Source organism: Astatotilapia calliptera, chromosome 15 (genome assembly GCF_900246225.1).
Source record: "Astatotilapia calliptera chromosome 15, fAstCal1.2, whole genome shotgun sequence".
In the NCBI taxonomy this organism is placed as follows: Eukaryota; Metazoa; Chordata; class Actinopteri; order Cichliformes; family Cichlidae; genus Astatotilapia; species Astatotilapia calliptera.
Genome location: NC_039316.1, coordinates 5,906,708 through 5,923,350, shown reverse-complemented (window position 1 = coordinate 5,923,350; position 16,643 = coordinate 5,906,708). Strand labels below are relative to the sequence as shown.

The following is a 16,643-nucleotide window of genomic DNA, read 5'->3' as shown; positions in this document are numbered from 1 at the left end:
GCGTTTGTTTTTTCCTTAGTAAAGGTTCTGTTTCTTCTGGGTCAGCACTGTTCTGGTTTGATTTCATCTCTATATTGATTTTACCATTTTCTTTTTAAAATTAAAGACCTTTTTCTTCCTTAAGAGTTATGTCTTAAAAACATAGGCTCATAACACAACAATGGCTGCTGCAACAGATATACCGTTACCTCTTTGCATTTGCAATCCTCCTCTGAATGTTAAACGCGGTTTGCAGGTTGATGGGCTTCACAGAAAGTTCTCATTAGATTCCATAAAAGTGGATCTAACTTTCTCTGTCTGCAAAATAAATGATTAGATCCCAAATTCAGTGAATATGAGCAGTCAGAGATGCTGTCGGTGGAATTTGATAGCTCATTGTGTTGTTCACTGAGAAGTGAAATGTTCCAAGTTTGAGGCCTTGACGAAACACAAACGCCTTGGAGGGTTGGATCAGGAAGGGCATCCTGCGTAAAAATCTGTGCCAAATCAAATATGTGGATCTATCTGCTGGGAATAAGGGAGTAGCCCGACAAGTTTCTACTCTCCCGTGACATACGCTGTCTCACAAATTTCAAGACTTAATGTCCATCATATAAAACCTAGAGAGCATATATTATGGCCTGTCTGCTGACAGATTATCATAATTTCGGGCAGCCTCTCTTTTGGTTTGGTTTGGTTTGTCAACTTCTCAGATGACTCCAGCTACTTTTTTTGGTCTAATGCTAAACCAATAGAAACAATGGGTAACAATTGCTAAAATGCGACCCAGGTTGCAATAAAGTGCAATGATAATTTAATACCACCTCTTCGTTGCTAAGCACACAACAGCATCTGGTCATTGCAGCTGTGTATAAATGTGCTTGTAAGTTATTGATATACAGAATAATAGCATCTTTACACGTGTTTGTGTTTAAACATGTCAGTCAGCAGCAGCCATATTTATGCTCATGCCACTGTGTTCTTGTGAGCAGGACTGTCTCTGCCCTTCTTCTAAATTAGCTGCTTTTAATGGGATGGGTGCGTGGCGGGGGAGGGGTGGGGGCATCAGCAGCATCCCAGTCTATGTCTCAGCCCTCTCTTCTCTTTGCTTTCCCTCCTCCCTCATAAATTCCTCCAGATGCCTTGTGGGACTCCTGGACCTCCATGAAATGGGAACTGCCCCTCGTAACTCTGGCTGTAAGCGCCCTCGTAATGCGCTTCATCGTGTATCGTAATGCCGCTCTTCCCTGGGGAGGCCGTAGTAAAGCCAGAGACAGAGGAGCTGTGAGGTTTAATGGGGAGAGTCAGAGCCATATTAAAAACACAGCTAAAAGACACATAGACCTCAGGCAGGATTTGATTAAGCTTTGTTTAGTCCCCATTTCTACAGTTGCTAGTGCTACTCAGAACAGTAAAAATTAGTATTTTAGGAAATGTGAAAATTATTTTGAAAATAGATGTTATAAAGCAGAAACTATGTGATTCTGTGTTTTTATGGTTTAATGGTTTATGTTTCTAAGAAATATGGCCAATGGTGCAACAATTCCCTGACTAGCCCCCACCTTTCTGTTTTGTCTTACTGTCTAATCTCTACTTCCTCCCGGCTGGAGTTACCTTTTCTTAGGGGTGTTAATCATTCAGCATTAATCAGCATTCTGAGAAAAGCATCAGGACAGAGGAAAGATAACGCCACAGTGCTGTTAGTAGCACCATGTGTATATTTGTCGCAATATCCGAGGAGTGTTGGGATTGTTTATACTAAACACTAAACCACGCTAACAAGGATCAGTCTGGATCAGCGGCTGGATTTCTCTGTTTCTCAACCACCTGTATGTATGCAGGGTGCATTTTAGGAACCTGTAAAAGCGTCTCATGTGGAAGTCCATATCCCTTCAAAGGAAGATGGTCTGATGTAAGAGGCAAAAAATAAATATGACTACTCCCTGTTTATCAAACTGAGATGGGCTGTTCAGAGGAACAGGAAGGAGGTGTGCGTGAATATCTGTTTTGTTATCCACAAAAGCTATTCTTGGCCCTCTGGTTGTCAGCACATTCCACTGTGAAAACTTACACTCAGTTCTGATGTGTGTTGTAACTCTCACATGTGAGTGGAAACAAATATACCTACATGAAAGCTCATTTTTTTCTACTAATCAAACCACAAAAAAGTGTTTGACTGAATCCCGTTTGCCAACGGTGTTAAATCTAATAACAACACATAGGAGGCACCCACATCCTCATCCAGCTAATCCATACTCGCCCCTTATGACATCACCAGCAGGTCAGGGGGCATTAACTTTCCACAGCCAATCTCTCCTTTAATACCTTGCTCATCTTCTTCAGCTTTAACTTCTCAGTCTTCACAAATCTTAAAACTTAGCGAACACGTGATCTAAATTTATTTGTATGTCATTGATGTTCTGCATCCATATTGATATTAAGTTTTCTTTCTTGCTCTTGTGAAGCACAGTATATTAAAAGTATGACCATAGACTGTATATAAAAGATGAAAATGAAGACGAACACGACCCCTGGTTATAAAGGGAAGTCAGAATATATAGAAGTGTATAGGAATATAACTTTACTTTTCACTTGATTTATGATCTAAACTCATTAGGTTCATGCCCCGATCATAGGTTTCAGGGCTTACCTAATACAACATGATTTCAATTTTGTAAGAATTTGCAAAATTTTGTAAAATACATTCCCATTTGGATTACAATAGATAATAAGGCATACAGTTTAGGACAAGCATTAACAATTTATTTTGTCCAAGGTGCCACATGAGAAATTGGGGCTGTTTTGGAGGGCTGCACAACAATATTGTTGTGCCACAACAGTCCCAGTTTCACCAATATTGGTATGTGGCCCTCCACAGCCGTCCCGGTTTCACCAATATTAGTGTGTGGCTTTCCACAACAGTCCCAGTTTCACCAATACTGGCATATGGCTCTCCACAACAGTCCCAGTTTCACCAATATTAGTGTGTGGCCCTCTACAACAGTCCCAGTTTCACCAATATTAGTGTGTGGCCCTCCACAACAGTCCCAGTTTCACCAATATTAGTGTGTGGCCCTCCACAACAGTCCCAGTTTCACCAATACTGGCATATGGCTCTCCACAACAGTCCCAGTTTCACCAATATTAGTGTGTGGCCCTCCACAACAGTCCCAGTTTCACCAATATTAGTGTGTGGCCCTCCACAACAGTCCCAGTTTCACCAATATTAGTGTGTGGCCCTCCACAACAGTCCCAGTTTCACCAATACTGGCATATGGCTCTCCACAACAGTCCCAGTTTCACCAATATTAGTGTGTGGCCCTCCACAACAGTCCCAGTTTCACCAATATTAGTGTGTGGCCTTCCACAGCAGTCCCAGTTTCTCATGTGGCCCATTGAGAAATGAATTGCCCATCCCTGTTTTAGGAAGCAGCTACCAATTATTCCCTTGCATGTCACATTTGTCTTCACACATTCCTGTTTCAAATCTCCATATTTTGTCTCCCTTTCTGTCTTCATTTATTTATTTGTACTATTTGTATTTTTATGTTCTATTTCTATTGTATATATTAATCGGAATCTGTGGGTGGACAGCAAAGAAAGAATTTCATTGCACAGAGAAATGCCTTTGTCTCTTGTGACACATGACAATAAACACTTCGAATCTTGTATCTTGAACAGTAAGATGTTGATGGCTCAGCTCAAGGGTTCAAGCAGGTTACAGTGGCTGTGTTCATATTTTATGTGCGGTCTAAAAGTATGATTACCCCGTGGTTCTGTACTTTAGGTGAATGGTTGGATGCTATTTTTGTTGCACATGTAAGTTATATTACAGAGATGCAAATCATTTATGTATTACAGCTTCTTTTGAGTAGTTGATATTGAAAACTGCTTTGTAGCACCTAAAGAACTGTTCATTTAGCTTAAAAATTACTAAGAAATCCCTTTTGAATTATACAGCTGGATATTACCAAATATGTAAACAAATTTAAAAAAAGAGGCCTATTAAACATATCAGGTCCCCATAAGGAGAATCATGTGCTAACGGCTGTCTAAATGACTCAGGTAAAGTTTGTAGCATGCGTGCTTGTTGTTTTTGTCTGCTTCCACTTGTCTTTGCACTAGGATGATGTCGGAGTAAATGTGCAGTCATATTCGTTCTGTTCCCACTAGTGCTGTCAGCGTTAATCTCATTAAAATTACGTTAACGCCATAACGCAGCAAATCTCCGTTAACGAGTTACCGCGGATCGCCCCGTGCGTGGGGCTGGACGGCGTAAACACGTTAATGAGCTAACTGCGCTAACGCACTAGTTCCCACCAATTGAGCATTGCGTGGCACATCCAACATACTGTTTTATTTTTGTCCATCGGGGTCATACTTCACATGAAAACCAAAATAGTTCTAAACGCCAGATCTGAATGAGGGTGGGGTAGGTTCAATTTTGGGTAGCGTTGAGGCAGTTGCCATGTTGCAACAAGCTTAACTTCTGTCTCACTAGCTTGCGCTGCGCTCAGTGGATCTGCGCTCGACAGTGCAGCCTAGGCGGAGTAGTAAAACGCAGATCCACTGAGCTCTCAACACAGACAGCATCGTCAGAAGAAAAGTTGATAAAATAAATTAAAAATTTTGTGTCGATGCATATGCGTACCGAACCGTACCGAACCGAAAAGCACTGTATCGAACGGTTCAATACCGATACATGTATTGTTGCACCCCTAAAATGTGTATACATAGATAGATAGATAGATAGATAGATAAACATCTGGGAACCCTACTCTGGTTTTTTATTTTAATGCAAATATTGTTGAACTCTGGTGCCAAACCAGTGAGCAGATCACACAGCAAAACTCCGACGCACACTTCTGTGAAGTATTCATTACTGATATATTTGCTGAGAGTATTATGTACAAATAGACACTTGTCAATTTGTACATAATACTCTGACTGTAATGAGGCTGGCTGAATAATAGGCGCTGTGTAATATATAATTTGTGGATGATGCAGAGATAAGTACACATTGATTTGGTGTTTGTGTGTCAGACATGTCCACTTTTTTAAAAGTGTAAACACATGCAGTTTGATAGTTGTTAATATCCTGTTGGCTTACAGTAAAGGTTACCAGGCAGATTGCTATGCACAAACCTCTCCTCTAGCTCACCTTTGTCTCTCTTCATGGTACATTAACTCATAAAGTAGAAATTCTTTAAATAAATTCTATGGAATTATATGTTATAGTAAATCACACCTGTAAAATAGCTTTACAAACCACTGGTATGCAAGTGATAAAACCGCAAAACACATCTTGCATGTCCGACTAAGAGAACCTTATTTGAGGTTCTTAATGTTGATGTAAGCGGTACATAAATATCTGCAGAAGTAAGACTAAGTACAGAAGGCTGCAGGCTCAAAGGCGTGGGGTATTACTGTGAGGTGTCAAGTGAGCAAATACCCTTGGCGTGTCTCTTACTGATGCCAATGCCATTAAGTATCTATTCAGGGGCACTACGGCTATTTACACTGTGTAGATTGGGCAATCCAACAGCACTACTGAAGAGTTCTTGAGTCACGTTCACCTCAGTGGATGCATGCTTCGTCTTTGTAGAGACACATGGCGATTCCATGAGTATAAATCCCATCAGCTTCCCCTCGTCGAACTGCCTCATTTGGACACACACACACACACACACACACTTAAATCCCTATCGTCATGGTGACTAGGTTATTGCCACAGTCCTTGTTAAGATGAGCAGTTGTCACCAGCTGCTCTAAAGTTGTTGAGTGTCATGTTACAGGATGCATGCTGCGGTGCCAGCATTAGACTTGTCCTGCCCATTCTCCTTGAGATGTCAGTATATTTTGCTTGGTAATTGACCAACTTCCTGTGGGTTTATTGGGTTTGACAAAAAAGCATTTTCCTGACACCCAAACTTTGTTTTTTTTAGTCATCATGAGAAACTTTCATTTGCTATTTGAGCATAAACTGTATAAAAAAGATGGACATAGCCACCATGACATCAACCGCTGGTTTCTAAGCTACCATTTTAAAGTCTGAAATTTCAGCACTGATGCTGTAGAGTCTGTCTTGTTTTATTTTGGCGTGAGAGGTTTTAGTGCTAGGCTATCAGCTAATGCTAGTATTTTTGGTACACTAGGTGGGCACACAACTGCATTGCAGGATGATTAGTTCAAACAACTGTATGTATGTACAAGGTCCATGGGAAAACCAGTCATCCTCAGATGAGATGATGTTCAGGAATAACACAGGAACCATCAAGTCTCCAGCCTTAGATTGAAAACTGCTGGAACACCAGTGTTCCCAAGCCACTGGAAAGCAAGATTTACATCTCCATGGACGGAGACGGTGCCAACCAAAAAAAAAGCCAGTCCTCTAAAATTGGCATCTTCGAGCTCCACTGAAATTCGCAGCTCCCCACACTGACAAATGCCTTCTAGAGAAAAGTTTTATGGTCAGAAAAGACAAAGATTACTGCCTGTTATTGTCAAATAGCTCAGTGTGTTTACTATTGCCAAGCATGGTAGTGGCAGCACAATGCTCTGGGGGTGTTTTGCTGCCAGTGGGACTGGTACAGTCCACAAGTGTATGGAAGACTACCTCCAAATATATAACCTAAGTGTAAGAGCTAGACAGTTAAAACTTGAACACAACTGGATTCCAACCAATTGTGCCAAGAAGAGTGATCAAATATTCAGTCAGAATTCTGTTGCAAGCTACCAAAAGCATCTGGTCGAGGTGAAACAATGCTAAGAAACTAAATATAACACTTAGCAGCTACCTGTGCCATTTATATACCTTCAAAACATTAGTTTAAACAAGGATTTGTTTCAAACACACTTAATGTCACTCAAAATGAAATGGCAGTAATTTATTTTGTGTAAATGAGTGGACGTTAGCATGAAAAAAAGGACAAACAGGCATCTATATTTATAACATGACTGTCATTCTTTATGATCCACATGTTTGAATTGGCCAAGATTTTATGCCGGATGCCCTTCGTGACAAAATCCTCCTCATTTATCCGGGCTTGGGAAAGTTTCCAAGATTACTGGTTTGTGGCTATGCTAAACATCATTGTCCTCTGTTTGTGTTTATGTAGGTGTGCGTCTGGACCGGGTCCGAGGTGGCAGACAAAAGTACAAGAGAAGAATAGATGCCGAGAACAGCCCATATCTACACCCTCAGAATGCCTTGCCACAGAAAAAAACATGTAAGTGTAAAAATAAAATGTTCTAATAAGTGTTAATGGAGTCATTTCTTACGGTTTAAGTTGTGGTTTGGGAGCCAAAACAGTCCACTAATGTTTTCTGTCATTTTGTCTGTCAAAGCACAAGCAAACAAAATTTTATTGCTTTATAATACAATTAATTTTCAATGTTTTATTCTAAGTGCTTATTTAAAGCTACCTCATTTTCAAACATCAGGTTAGCAGTGCATTCTGAAGTCAGATGTTGGAGCTGGGAGTGACGTCACTCCTGACATGAGCGTGCTCCAGTAGTAAAGCCAGAAAAGCAAGGATAAAGCAAAGTTTTTTAGGTTATTCTAGTCAACTAAAACTCAGCTAAAATCTAAAATTAGATATAAAAACATTTTAGTTAACAGCAACACAGATAAAAAAAATAGGAAAATACAAAACTATAATGACTGTTCAGGCATCACTAGCAATGCAATGCTTGTTTTTTGCACTTTTTTTAACTTTTGCATGAGTGTGTGTGTCTTTTGTGTCTTCTCTTCAAAGGAAATCCTAATATCAATGAGATCAATTGATCAAAAGTTATGATATTAATAAACTCTAACTCATTTTAGTCTCTGTAGGTGGTGTGGTGGAGAACAAGGTGGTATCTCTGCTGCTGGTTGCTGAGCCAGAGGGCATCTTTGCCATGCCGGATCCCACGGTACCCGAGAGCGACATCAAGGCTCTGACCACTTTGTGCGACCTGGCTGACAGAGAATTGGTGGTCAACATCGGCTGGGCCAAGCACATCCCAGGTATGATTCCGGCTGGTCTCCCCTGCCTCACTCACTCTCCTCGCACAAGCACACCGCACACATTAGCTCCATTAAGTCTCTAATCAGATCAGTGGAAGGATTGTTCTGACTTGTAGCAGCCAAGACACTCACGGGAAGCCCAGAGGAGGGAGGTAATGTTGGCTTGGCTGCGTGTTATCTGTCCGTCAAGCTCCTGTGTGTGCGTGTATGTGTGTGTATGCGCCGTGCCCTTGCTGACCAAAGTGTGCTCCTAATATATCAGCCAGATGAGCCGCGGCCACCTGGAAGTTTTAATTCATTTCCTGGGCCGCAGGCGTCTCCCTGTGCAGTCTGAATTATGGAAATCCTCCTGGCACTTGGAGCACACTTAGCTTCTCCTCTGACACAGGAACAGTGGAAGGATGTCCGGAGATTTGTTTTTCCTTCTTTGAATGCACGTGTAGAAAGCAGAGGGGAAGTGCATTCTAAAAGCTTAGTGGGATTAATACAGCTTTGTTGATGGTTGTAATCATGTGCCACAGAGGTATGCAGACTGGATCTGCTTTTGATATTGCAGGTTTAGACCCAGGAATGATAAAAGGAACACAATTCAGAAGCAGTTTACACACTTTGAGAGGTTGTTTCGGACCACCTTTCGATACAAGATGCTCCAAACTGGTGAAATGAGTTCTCATAATCCTGCAGCGCCTTCAAGAGTGGGATACTTTCGTTATCAGAGTGTACGGAGACTGCTTTAGATTGGTGCTGAAGTGAAAATGTAATAACTGTGGAAAACAGGGATGGCATTTTAGGCTTTATTTTCATTACTGATTGTATTTAATTTAGTCATTCAACTCATTTGTCAGAAAATAGTATTTAAAAAAAGACCATTAAAGCTAATGTCTTCAAAATTCAATCATCAGTACAAAAAAAAAAGATGTTCCATTTGCGATCAAACAGAGAAAGTGGTAGTGACTCAAAGAAAAGTCTGTTCAATTTCATATTGACTGGCTAACAATCATTTAACAAAAAGGATAAGGCCTGCTAGTTGGACATTCATCCAAAAAATCCATGCTTTGCAGTGAAAACATATTTTGTTTTCCTTTATTTTAAGTTTGAGTCGTGGTTCCTGACATGTGCAAATACAGCATAGTGAGTTTGTGAAGGTGGAAAATTAACATTCAGTGGAACTGAATTCAACTGCAGGTTAACTGAATCATTATTCACACCAGCTCATCAGACAGTTTTATCATCGGTCTTGATTCTGCTCTTACATATATGTATATATACACATATACACATATATACACATATATATATATATATGTCCAGACCCAAAACACGACAGGGGAAACACCTGGGATTTTTTTTGTTGATGCCTCATCTCTAAAATGCTTACAATACAAACAAAAACCCCTCTCTCACCTACATTCGCCTCCATGCTCGCCCCTACGAAGCGAACATGAAGCAATCATTTGAGTGTGTGTTGGTGTTTGGTGTCCGTCATCAGCGTTTCCATTGTTCTCTTATAATACCCACTCCCCTCACCCACTTCTCACCTCCCGGGGCCCCTGCTGTCTGCGTTTCTCCCGTTGTTTGGCTCTTTACTGTCAAGACAGATGGGAGTCCGAGTGATGGGTGTATTTGTGGCCCTTTTGCCAGTGGAAGGTTTACTGGGAGAGCGGAGCAGCGGTGCACATGTACCTTGGGGTGGGGGTGGGGGGCTTTGATTTTTAAAATTCAATCAAAATGTCAAGCACATCTTAATCAAACTTCTGAAATGTCACAAAAAAGCTGTGAAAATATTTTAACTACTTCAGTGTCATATAACCTTTAATATGTAGATATATATATTTTTTATCTTAAATCACATAATACATGGGCTCCATTATTATTGTTATATTATATTTTTTAAATGGCATTTCACTGAATTCCGACTCTTGAGGCCCAACCTGCTGCTATGTATTCAGCACACGTTTCACTCGCTATAACATATCGTTAGATAAATTGATCCATGCTACTTCCACTTAAAGCTGGAGCCAGTTGGCCAAGCTCAGTGATAAAGAGTGGAAACAGGTGAGACCTGTTCAAATAATCTGATATTTTTAAGTGTGAATAAAAGTTACTGCTCAAGTCCCAACCTGGACACCACTCTGTTATCTAAAAACATTGCCCCTTTAGTGCTCAGCCTTCTAGACAGTGTCAGAGGCATCAAAATCACAGCGGTGATAAAGAAAAAAGCAGATTACAGATGAGATTGGCCAAAGAGGATATGACAAGCATCTCAAAATAAAAGACACAAAAAAGGGAAGAACAGACATGACAATAGGATCTTTTATGGAACAGGTTGAGGGTGTAAAAGATATAAAGAAAGCTCAGCTGACAGGAAACAAAGAGAAAATGTAGATTGAAGAGACACATGCACTCAGAATACGAGTATTTAAAAAAAGACTGGCCTTTCCTAGCAGCGTAATGGCCATGTCACATCAGCTCTGGGTGAGTGGCAGGACACACGGCCCCCACTGTTGAGAGAATCGGGGTCCTGGGCAAAGTGGCCCGGGCCATCTGAGTTCTTTGCCCAGGGGGAGGTGAGTGTGATGTGGCTACTGTCCTGGCTGTTCCCCCTCCTCCTTGTCTGCTCTTATCAGGCAGATTGACAGTGATGTGGTCTGAAGTCTGAGGGCCGGACTGGCAGATGAGCTGGCTAAAGACCAACTGCCCTCTTTGTTTTTGGCCTTTTTGAGTCCGTGATGCAAGTTGGCTGTCAAATGAATATGCTTAAAGGGTGACTGTAGTGTGACTGTCCATGCGCCGTTGTTGATATGATCCAAACACGTGCAAGACTTTTCTCCTCCTTGTTGCCCTCGGTAAATGTTTGCCTGGTCCATTTAATGCATGATCTTTTCTTTTTATTGATGGTTTAACTTTACCTCAAAATCTATCAATATATTGCTTGCGATTTCATCATGCAGGCTCAAACACGTACTCGTGCTGGTCTTTCTCTCTGATCGATGATCCTGCGCCGGAATACTGATCCCTATTGGCCAATAAAATTGTGCACAGACAGCTTTTCCAATCAATCAGGGAGTGATAGTGGGGGGAAATGGGTGCCACTGACGTCCCTGTACTGATTGTAAAGAGAAGTGGATCCTGATAACAATCACCAGTGGTGTCAAAAATACAAACACCTCCCACTCCGCTCCCTCGCTCTGTAAAATCATTCATTTAATTACAGTAAACGTGTGCAAGTATGTGTGTAAATGTAGGTTTATGCGGGGGCTGTGGGTGGGTTTAATCATACTCCTGTGGGGTGTAATTGTCAATCAAAGCAGGCACGTCCTACAGAGAGTAATTAGATTCACCACCTATTCACTCCCTGTGTCCTTTGTAATGCCCTTTGCCGTGTGGCCTTCCCTTGTGTAAAATCATTTTGTTTTATGCAAATTCTCTATCATTGCTTATATTAATAAGCATGGATAACCAGGTTTATGCTAAGCTGAGCTTCACAGAAAGTAAGACCAGAATGTATACAAGCAAAGGACTTTATAACTAAGAGACAACGCTAAACGTTAGCTTTGTCTAATAACAATATAACAATGTGTCATCACCGTACAGTTATGTATAATAGGCATGGAGCTCTAAAGACGTGAGAAAGAGCATTTGGTGTTTATCATTGCAGGTGGTTTATTATGTATTAATTGAATTAGTTTAATGAAATAGGAACGCACTTGAAAACACTGCAAGAACTCCCATAAGTAGCCTAATCCCACTGTAGCCTATTAAAGTCCTTTTGTGCGTCAAGGCTCAGCACAGGACACAGGAAAGAATTGTCTTTGACAGTAAGAACCACACAGTGAACTTTATGTTAAATAGATGTAGTGTTTTGAGCTCTACAATACAAGCCACATTTACACCTTCATGCACACATTCATAAAATGATTTAATCTATACAGGCTTAGTTTAGCATATGGACACACACTCACACTGTTGATGCATCAGCAATTTGGTGTTTAGTATTATTCCCAAGCACTCTTCAACACAAGGACTGGTGGAGCTGGACTTTCAACCAGTCTTTACCCTCTAAGCCAAAGCGATGCAAGTCAGTGTTATCAGATTCAAGTCACGTTTTCATAAAACTGGTTTCATTAAAGTGAGAAATTGTGTTAAAGCCGAGATCTTTACATTCAGGATAGACAATGATCTGCAATTTCTGTATTTAGTGCTGGGATTTAAGATCTGTTTGTGCAACATGCGACAGATCTCTTAACTCAATGTGGAAAGTCAAAATTTAAATAGTGGTTTAAGGTTGAGTCAGCAACAAAAGGAAATTGTGAACTACTCCAGTAACCACCCTTCCAAAAAACTTGAGGACTAGGTCAAAGGAAGGATGGATCAGGCTAAACTTTCAAAATTCTGGATCCTGTACTTCAATTCAATTTTCAGTTTTATTTATATAGCGCCAAATCACAACAACAGTCACTTCGAGTCGCTTTATAGTGTGAGGTAAAGACCCAAGAATAATAAAGAGAAAACCTCAACAATCAAATGACGCCCTATGGTGAAGCACTTACATTAGGAGGGAAAAATCCCTTTTCTAGGAAGAAACTTCCAGCAGAACCAGGCTTGGGGAGGGGCAGCCATCTGCTATGACCAGTTGGGGTTGAGGGTAGAGAGACAGGACTGAACTTCCCATTGCACAGCCTAATAGCATCTTCCATTAGACCCTCTCTGTCTGTTAAATACCCTCCTCATTCAAGCTCAACACTCAGTTTATGAAGGAGGTTCATTTTTGAGTTTTTTCTGTCACAAGTCTCTATTTCCATCCAAAGAAGTTATTTTCACAGACTTAGGAAAGTTTCTTGTCTTGTACAGGCCTTGTAAGACTAACCATGACATGTGAGCTGACATGTGGGAAATCTTTCTTTATTCTCTCTCCTTTCAGGCTTCCCTTCGCTCTCTCTGGCGGACCAGATGAGTCTGCTGCAGAGCGGCTGGATGGAGATTTTGATTCTTCGAGTGGTGTTTCGCTCGCTGGCCTTGGAGGACAAGCTTGTGTATGCTGAGGATTACATCATGGATGAGGAGCAGTCAAAGCTAGCTGGCCTGCTTGACCTCAACAATGCTATCTTGCAGCTGGTGAAGAAATACAAAGCCATGGGGCTAGAGAAGGAGGAGTTTGTGGTACTCAAAGCTATTGCACTTGCTAACTCAGGTATGAAGCTTCTTATTATGAAGATTGGCCTCTGAATTTGTACATTTCTTTTTACAGTAAAACCTTTTAATTTCTTGACATAGCTTAAGATCTTACTTTCATCTCTCCTAATAGACTCGATGCATATTGAGGACTCAGAGGCAGTGCAGAGGCTCCAGGATGTCCTTCACGGAGCCCTGCAGGACTACGAGACCATCCACCACCCGGAGGATCCTCGGCGAGCGGGCAAAATGATCATGACCCTTCCACTTCTCCGTCAGACAGCTGCTCGTGCCATCCAGCACTTCTGCAGCATCAAGCAGGACGGTCGTGTGCCTATGCACAAACTCTTCCTCGAACTTCTAGAGGCTAAAGCCTGACCTGAACGCAGACAGCCATTCGCTTCGTCCTGCAGGGGTTAGCATGTGAGGAAGTAAAGGATAACGGGTAATCGTGGGGTTTCACGCCATGTTTTTTTGTCCACATCAGTTCGCATTTGACAGTAAAGTCTCAAATTTGCAAGTGGCAGGAACGTTTTTTTTGAAGCCACACCCTTCCTTCCACCAATGAAATATTAAATTAAAGCGGAAAAGAAAGCTGTAAAACCGGCAAGCTGTGTCTTAGTGACAAGGCCGTTGTCGTCTTTGCCGTTTGTGACACCGAACTAAGAGTGCTGACCCGCTTCAAAGGATGAAGACAAATGGACAGGTGGCGTTAAAAGCAGAAGAGTCGCCTTCTAGAGATATCTACGGTTACATGCCAAACTTAGAGCTTCTTTTCTCAAATGACCACATGATACTTGAAAATCCTTGTGGATTACTTTATTCATCTCGAAGCCTGTAAAATATGCATTCTAGTGCATTTAGAAAACCTACTATGACTTGGGTTTTGTTTGTCCTTTTTGTATAGAAAAGGTATACATGTCCTAGGAGGTACTAGAGTAAGTCTTGCCAAAGAGTAGAGACTCATATTATTGAATAATACCAGCAAATATCCACAGTAATATGATGTGGCCTGTAAGGCATTCACATAAACCTTCATCCCTGCTCTGTGGTTTATTGCAAAAATATCTTATAATATATATATATATACATATCTACTACTTTCATACATCAGTGACTAAAGTGAAGCAATTAAATGATCAGCACCTAATACAACAACAACTGATATCTGGAGTTTAGAGAAAATTTCAGGGAAAGAGTATATCATGATGCAACTGAAGTGATATTTATTTAGAAAGTGGCTCTGCTCTTTTGTTATTTTTCTTTTAATAAATGTGGCATTAATGAGCAATTGCAGTGGATAATGATTTTTGTTTTTAAGATTTTTAAATGATATCATTGTAAGATAATTTTTTACCAGCTTCTCTGCTACAGCACTGATACCAACATCATATCATTAAAAATGAAAGACAGCGTGATTAAACGTGGAGTCTGTACTTGAAGATCATAATGTCGTAGAGCTGTGTAGACCCATAGATATAACTTTAACTATGTAAAAAATACAAAAATAAAAATAAATAATGGCTGCCATACTGTATAATCTGGATTAGGGAGGCGCTCGATGTCTTTTCTATGATAGAAGTCTGTGTAGGATCAAATTTGTGCACTACTTTTCCTTTTAGCCATAAAGTCTGAGGAAATTGGTGATGGCGCTCTGTTAATCTGTTAGCGTGTTTTGTGTGAAGAGTCGTTTTTCTGTCTTTGTTTTCCGCACCTGTTAAATGAAGGGATTAAACTCGGGAAGGAACCTCAGTACACGGAATTAAAATGTCCAAGTCTTGCTCTTTATTTAACTCAAGGTACTGTGACACTATAATGTGCTTTTTTTGTGATGAGAAAAACAGATGTAGCAGCAGAATGGCGGTTTAAATGTATGTCGTATATGACTTGCTGTATATACATCACGTCTTATGCCAACAGATAATGTCTAAAGATGCAATTAAGCTTTGTCTGGATGAGCTGTGCTGTGCTATTTCATTCTCAGGTGGATTTTTTTGGGCAATAAAGATGATCCCCTTAATGCAAAAGCTCATATTATCCATGTGTCCCCTTCTTCCTCGATAAAGCGAAGAGGGGTTTGAAACAAATTCATTAAGAGCTGGTAAGTGGGTGCGGTCTATTCCGTGCAGTCTGACAATGGACTGTCATTTTCAAGCTGGGCCCATTATGGCACATTTAGGCCATCTGAGCCCAGTTGGAAGGAGATTTATAATTAACAGCCATAATGTAATGAAGTCTAACAGTGGCCCCAGAGAGTGCTGGTCATCAGCTGCCTGTTGAGACTCATAGAAGTAGAGGCATTTGACTCACTTCATCATACTGTGATCCTTACAAAACAAACTCATTATTATTATTTTTTTGTAACACTGTTTCACTTTCCATTATTTAGCATTTAATACAGCAGGAAAAATAAGGTTGGGCTAGATTTACAGTGTAGTCTATTATATTCACCTTGCAAAGTATGTCTATTAGGTGTGTGATGGCCAAATCCACAGCTGCACAATTCATATACACTCACTGGCCACTTATTTAGACACAGATGTTCTACAGCCTGTTAACACAAATATCTAGTCAAGTCAATGGATTTAGGCATGCAGACTTGGGCAAGGCAATCTGCTGAAGTTCAAACCAGCACCCGGAAGTGGAAGAAAGGTGATTTAAGTGAATTTGGGTTGAGAAAATGTCCAGTGAGTGGCAGTTCTCTGTGAGAAAATGTCTTATTGAGGTGAGAGGAGAATATCCAGACTCCTTTGAGTTGATAGGAGGGTAGCAGTAACTAAAATAACCAGCTGTTACAACCAAAGTAGGCAGAAGAGCATCTCTCAATTCATGAAGTAAATAGGCTACAGTGGCAGAAGCCTACAACAGGTGCTCCAAGTCACACTGGCTCACAGAATAGCAGAAAATGTTTGCCTGATCTGATGAATCTAAGTTTCTGTTGTGACATTTGGATCGTTGAATGAGAATTTGGCGTTAACAACAGGACACCATGGATCTATCCTACTGTTTATCACAATTTCAGGTGGTGTAATGGTGTGGGGAATATTTTCTTGGAACACTTTGGGGCCCTTTGAGAATCATTTAAATGCCACATCTAACCTGAGTATTGTTCTTGATCATGTCCAATTCTTTATGACCACAGCGTGCACATCTTTAGATGAATGTTTTGCATGTCTTTGTCTCTGTCTGTCTCCCCTCACCCCAACCAGTCTCAACAGATGGCTGTCCGCTCGTCCCTGAGCTTGGTTCTGCCTGAGGTTTCTTCCTTTTAAAAGGGAGTTTTTCCTTCTCACTGTCACCAAAGCACTCACCCGTAGAAGGTCATCTGATTGTTTGGGTTTTCTTGGTTTTCTCTGTACTATTGTGGGGGTTTTACTTTACAATATAAAGCACCTTGATGCAACAGTTGTTTAGTGTTGTTGTTTGGTGCTGTTTCGTTGAACTGAATTGCTTCCAGGAGGATAAGTCATGTCACAAAGATTAG

General features: G+C 40.8%; 1 protein-coding gene across 4 annotated transcripts in view; it reads left to right on the top strand.

Annotated features, from left to right (window-relative positions):
• LOC113006791 (estrogen-related receptor gamma-like) overlaps nucleotides 1–15,189 on the top strand; it is a 33,454-nt gene extending 18,265 nt beyond the window's left edge. For 3 of the 4 annotated variants that reach the window (XM_026142973.1, XM_026142970.1, XM_026142969.1), the window contains exons 5-8: nucleotides 7,098–7,208; nucleotides 7,805–7,987; nucleotides 12,909–13,178; nucleotides 13,293–15,189. In XM_026142973.1, coding sequence (XP_025998758.1) covers nucleotides 7,098–7,208; nucleotides 7,805–7,987; nucleotides 12,909–13,178; nucleotides 13,293–13,537 — 809 coding nt within the window. In that variant the 3' untranslated portion in view covers nucleotides 13,538–15,189. The remainder of the gene's footprint in view (nucleotides 1–7,097; nucleotides 7,209–7,804; nucleotides 7,988–12,908; nucleotides 13,179–13,292) is intronic. The other variant, XM_026142971.1, reaches the window with a different exon arrangement.
• The last annotated feature ends 1,454 nt before the right edge of the window (nucleotides 15,190–16,643 follow it).